The sequence below is a fragment of the Ochotona princeps genome, chromosome 18 (assembly GCF_030435755.1).
Source record: "Ochotona princeps isolate mOchPri1 chromosome 18, mOchPri1.hap1, whole genome shotgun sequence".
In the NCBI taxonomy this organism is placed as follows: Eukaryota; Metazoa; Chordata; class Mammalia; order Lagomorpha; family Ochotonidae; genus Ochotona; species Ochotona princeps.
Window position 1 is genome coordinate 26,961,347 of NC_080849.1, and position 4,227 is coordinate 26,965,573.

The 4,227-nt window shown below is 44.4% G+C and overlaps 1 protein-coding gene across 1 annotated transcript; it reads left to right on the forward strand.

The window, feature by feature from the left end:
• Positions 1-2,968: 2,968 nt before the first annotated feature.
• LOC101535017 (phospholipid hydroperoxide glutathione peroxidase-like) lies at positions 2,969-3,788 on the forward strand. Its single transcript, XM_058676857.1, has one exon. The coding sequence runs from the start codon at positions 2,969-2,971 to the stop codon at positions 3,560-3,562; it is 594 nt and encodes a 197-aa protein (XP_058532840.1). The 3' UTR covers positions 3,563-3,788.
• Positions 3,789-4,227: the final 439 nt, after the last annotated feature.

A 4,227-nucleotide genomic window follows, 5' to 3' on the forward strand; every position in this document is an offset into this window, starting at 1 on the left:
GTGGTGAAGATGAAGGTACGGAAAAAGGTGGATGGGACAAACATTTCAGGAAAGTGGTCAAGCCTGTTCTGTTTTCCATCCTCTGACAAGGAACACTGTCAGTCTAGATCATGCAGCTCTCATGCCCCGCATGTGTGTCTGGGCATGCTAATCACGGAAGGCATTAGCAATTGAGAAGGCCACGTTGAACCACATTTATTGTGATTTTCTCTGTGGCTGGGGATTGATTCTGATCATCTAGCCAGGGAGATCACCTGGGGTGATCACTTTTGTGTGCCAGCCAATTCAGAGTTATTTTAAGTCGATCAGCTGCACCAGCCAATGCCGATCCCAGTGGATGCAGCTTCTTGGTCAGCTCCGCCTCAACCCCATCTTCACACAGACTGATGGGTCCTATAGCCTCACCTGGACTGCATGCACACCAGCAGGTGTTATGGCCTAGTTGAGATGACCACCAATAACCCCTCCCATGCCTATCCCTAACCCTGATTTTTTTTAATGTGCCAGCATGTACTTCAGCCCAGCCCAGTTCATCTTGCATCTTGTCCAGCTCTCATACATGTCCATGGGTGCAACAGTTTGACTCAGCCTGACCTGCCCCATGATCCAAACCATACATATGCCAATGAGTGCTGCAGCCTTGACCAGTCTGGCCTGCCTGTGCCCTGGCTCCTGCCACCAGGGGCTGTAGCCCATCTGTGGAGTCCCACTAAAAATTTGAAATTGTATGTCATCTGTGTACTGAATTCTACTTATTGCTATTTTCCTGGCTGATAATGATATGATTACCACTGTCCTGAGTGGCAGACAACAAATTGTGACATGATAAAATTATGCAAATTAGGAAAAAATGGTTACTGAATTTAGGATAGACTTACATTAGCAGAGATGTCAATTTTAGTCTTAATTGAAGGAAACTGTGTTTTGATAAGAAGGTGAAGGAAGGCAAAGATATCATTAAATAATCCAAACAAACTATGAAAATGTGTTCTACTTTTTAACTGGTTTCTAGAAGAAGCTAAATTAATGAAGAAGGAAAAATAAAATTTCCATTTTCCTGGGACACATTTTTTAAATCAACTAGTTAATAATGAACAAAAAAAGGGACTCAAAGAGGAAAAGGGAAAAAAAAAGTACAAAGTCCTGGAATCATTAAAGATCTTATAATTCAAAGAGATATGAAGAAGCACAGCAAAGCCAGAAATAAAGTCATTAAACTCAGAGAGCAAGCTGAGACACAAGGCCTGTGAAGATAAAGAGGAAATATGTACAGAGGGTGGATCTTATCTCACTTCAACAGAGGAACAATAGAAGTAGACTGGCTTTCTTTTCCAGTGTTCAGGATAGAAGGCAAGAGAGTCAAAGGACCAAAGACTGCTGAAGGTTTTCATTGTTAAGTTATTCATGAAAGCGTTTCTGGGTCCAGTTCAGTGGTGTTTCTGTGAGGTTTTAAGGGAATGCATGTTTGTGCAGGCATGCATTGATGTGGGATTATTCCACAGCCCTGAGTCCTGGATTTTCTCCTAGAGGTAATTCACAGTGCTCCTCACAAGTACACACAAAATCACAGCACAGGAGACTAGGCGTGCTTGGGCAGAAGGTTTAGTTTCATTTTAAGTTTATTTGCATCTATAATGGTCTTCTATCCATATATATATCTTGATCAGCAGACATTTCATTCTGTTTCCCTTGCAGTGAATTCCTTACCAGTGAGGCTGGGTCTTGTGGCCTGGTCTGTTTCTGTCCCAGGTAATTTTACTAAGAATTACGACCTCATTTTAAGGCATACAAAGTACTTTTGCTTTATTTTTATATTTGTTGTAGTCAGGGTGACAGCTGTAAAGAAACAAGCAATTTGATCTCGCTCTCTCTTTCTCCTTCTGATGGGGTCTGTATGCTGGAGATCTAAGATGGGTGTTAGCGTGACTGAATTCAAGCTGAAGAACTGGCAACAAGAAACTCTGGTGTCCAGAGCCGGAAACGATGACTCTAAAGTATAAGGAAGACAGAGAGTGAGAATTCATCCGTCCTCTCTCCTTTTATTGTCTCCAGGACCACAAAGGATTGGATGATGCGTGTTAGCAATGGTGTTAGAGACACCCTTCCTGATTCCTACAGTAATCATGCCTCCTGTCCTGAACACCGGAAAAGAAAGACGGTCTACTTCTATTGTAGACAGTACTAATCTAATACAGAGAGCTTTTCTCAAGTATACCTAGAAGTAATATCTTACCAGCTATAATTTCAATTTATTGACATACAAAGTTAACCATTACAAATTTTAAAACTTGAGTAATTATTGATATTTTACCATAATTTCCATATCAAAAAATTTCACTGATTATGAAAATTCTAGAGAATCATATTATTGCTGTTCAATACAGAAGAATCTCTGTTGGAGAGACACAAGGATATCCGAAGACACCACGTGAATACATGTGAACAATCATGTGAGCAGTGCTCCCAATTGCGGTAGTTAAGTTTTGCATATTTGTGGGCCTAGTGTGGTAGCCTAGTGGCTAAAGTCCTTGCCTTGTATGCACTGGGATCCCATATGGGCACTGGTTCTAATCCTGGCAGCCTCACTTCCCATCCAGCTCCCTGCTTGTGGCCTGGGCAAACAGTTCAGAATGGTCCAAAACATTGGGACCCTGCACCTGTGTGGGGCACCGAGAAGAGAGTCCTGGCTCCTGGGTTCGGATCGGCTCAGCTTTAGCAGTTGCTGCCACTTGGGGAGTGAATCAATGGACAGAGGATCTTCTCTGTGTCTCTTGCTCTCTATATATCTAACTTGTAAGTAAATCAATCAATAAATAATATTTTAAAATCTTACATCTTTGTGCAATCAAATGCTTTTACATCTGGAACTGATAAATCATATTAGTAATAAGTTCCATTCTACCCCAGGGGCTTTAGCTGTATTTTGGCACCACAGATGAAGGGAATCAAAAATAAATGAGAAATGGCGATGCTGCTGGGCCGCCTGAGCCGCTTGCTGAAGCCGGCATTGCTGTGTGGGGCCTTGGCTGCTCCGGGGCTGGCGGGCACCATGTGTGCATCCCGTGATGACTGGCGCCGCGCGCGCTCCATACATGAGTTCTCCGCCAAGGACATCGACGGGCGCATGGTGCGCCTGGACAAGTACCGGGGCTTCGTGTGCATCGTCACCAACGTAGCCTCCCAATGAGGCAAGACAGAGGTGAACTACACTCAGCTGGTCGACCTGCACGCGCGATACGCTGAGTGTAGTTTGCGCATCCTGGCCTTTCCCTGCAACCAGTTTGGGAGGCAGGAGCCAGGGAGTAACGCGAAGATCAAAGAGTTCGCCGCCAGCTACAATGTTAAGTTTGATATGTACAGCAAGATCTGCGTGAATGGCGAAGATGCACACCCGCTGTGGAAGTGGATGAAAGTCCAGTCCAAGGGCAGGGGCATGCTGGGCAACGCCATCAAGTGGAATTTCACCAAGTTCCTGGTGGACAAAAATGGTTGCGTGGTGAAGCGGTACGGTCCCATGGAAGAGCCCCTGGTGATCGAGAAGGACCTGCCCTGCTATCTCTAACTCCCACAAGTGGCCAGTCCTGCCCGAGCCCCCCGCCCAAGTCCCCCAGAGCCTTCCACCCGGCACCATGACGGCCTGCCTGCAAACCAGTCCACTGGTGAGGCTGGCCCAAGAACCCGCGTGCAGCCCTGCTGGAGGAAGGCCCCCTGGACGCCGGACGCTGGCTCGGCGCCACCATCATGGCTGCCTTGTGGGAATAAAAGATAGAAAACGCCAAAAAACAAAAAACAAAAAACAAAAAGAGAATTTAATATTTATTATAGTTTGTTTTTCAAATTCTTCTTCAGTTGCATATTTAGTTCAGTGGCTGCTTTCTTAACAGACCACAGTCAATTTTCCCTATGCTTGTATTGCACTCTATATTCGGCTTTGGACGTTGAGGGTGTAACACAGGAAGTGGGACCTTGTTTTTCCACAAAGCAGACTATGTTGCTAGGCAGGAAGGAAGATACATATCAATTCAATGTAGATGATTTTGTGCCAGAGTGCCAAGGAAGGAAAAAACAAAAAACAAATAAAGAAAACACATTCCTGTTTAGAACGGCTACATGGTCTTCCTATTGCTTTGTGTGTGTATGTGTAGATTTAATACAGCTTTCTTTAATTTTTCCTGAAAACTCATTCCTCCATTTTTATATGTAATGCTGACGCAACACACTTCCAGT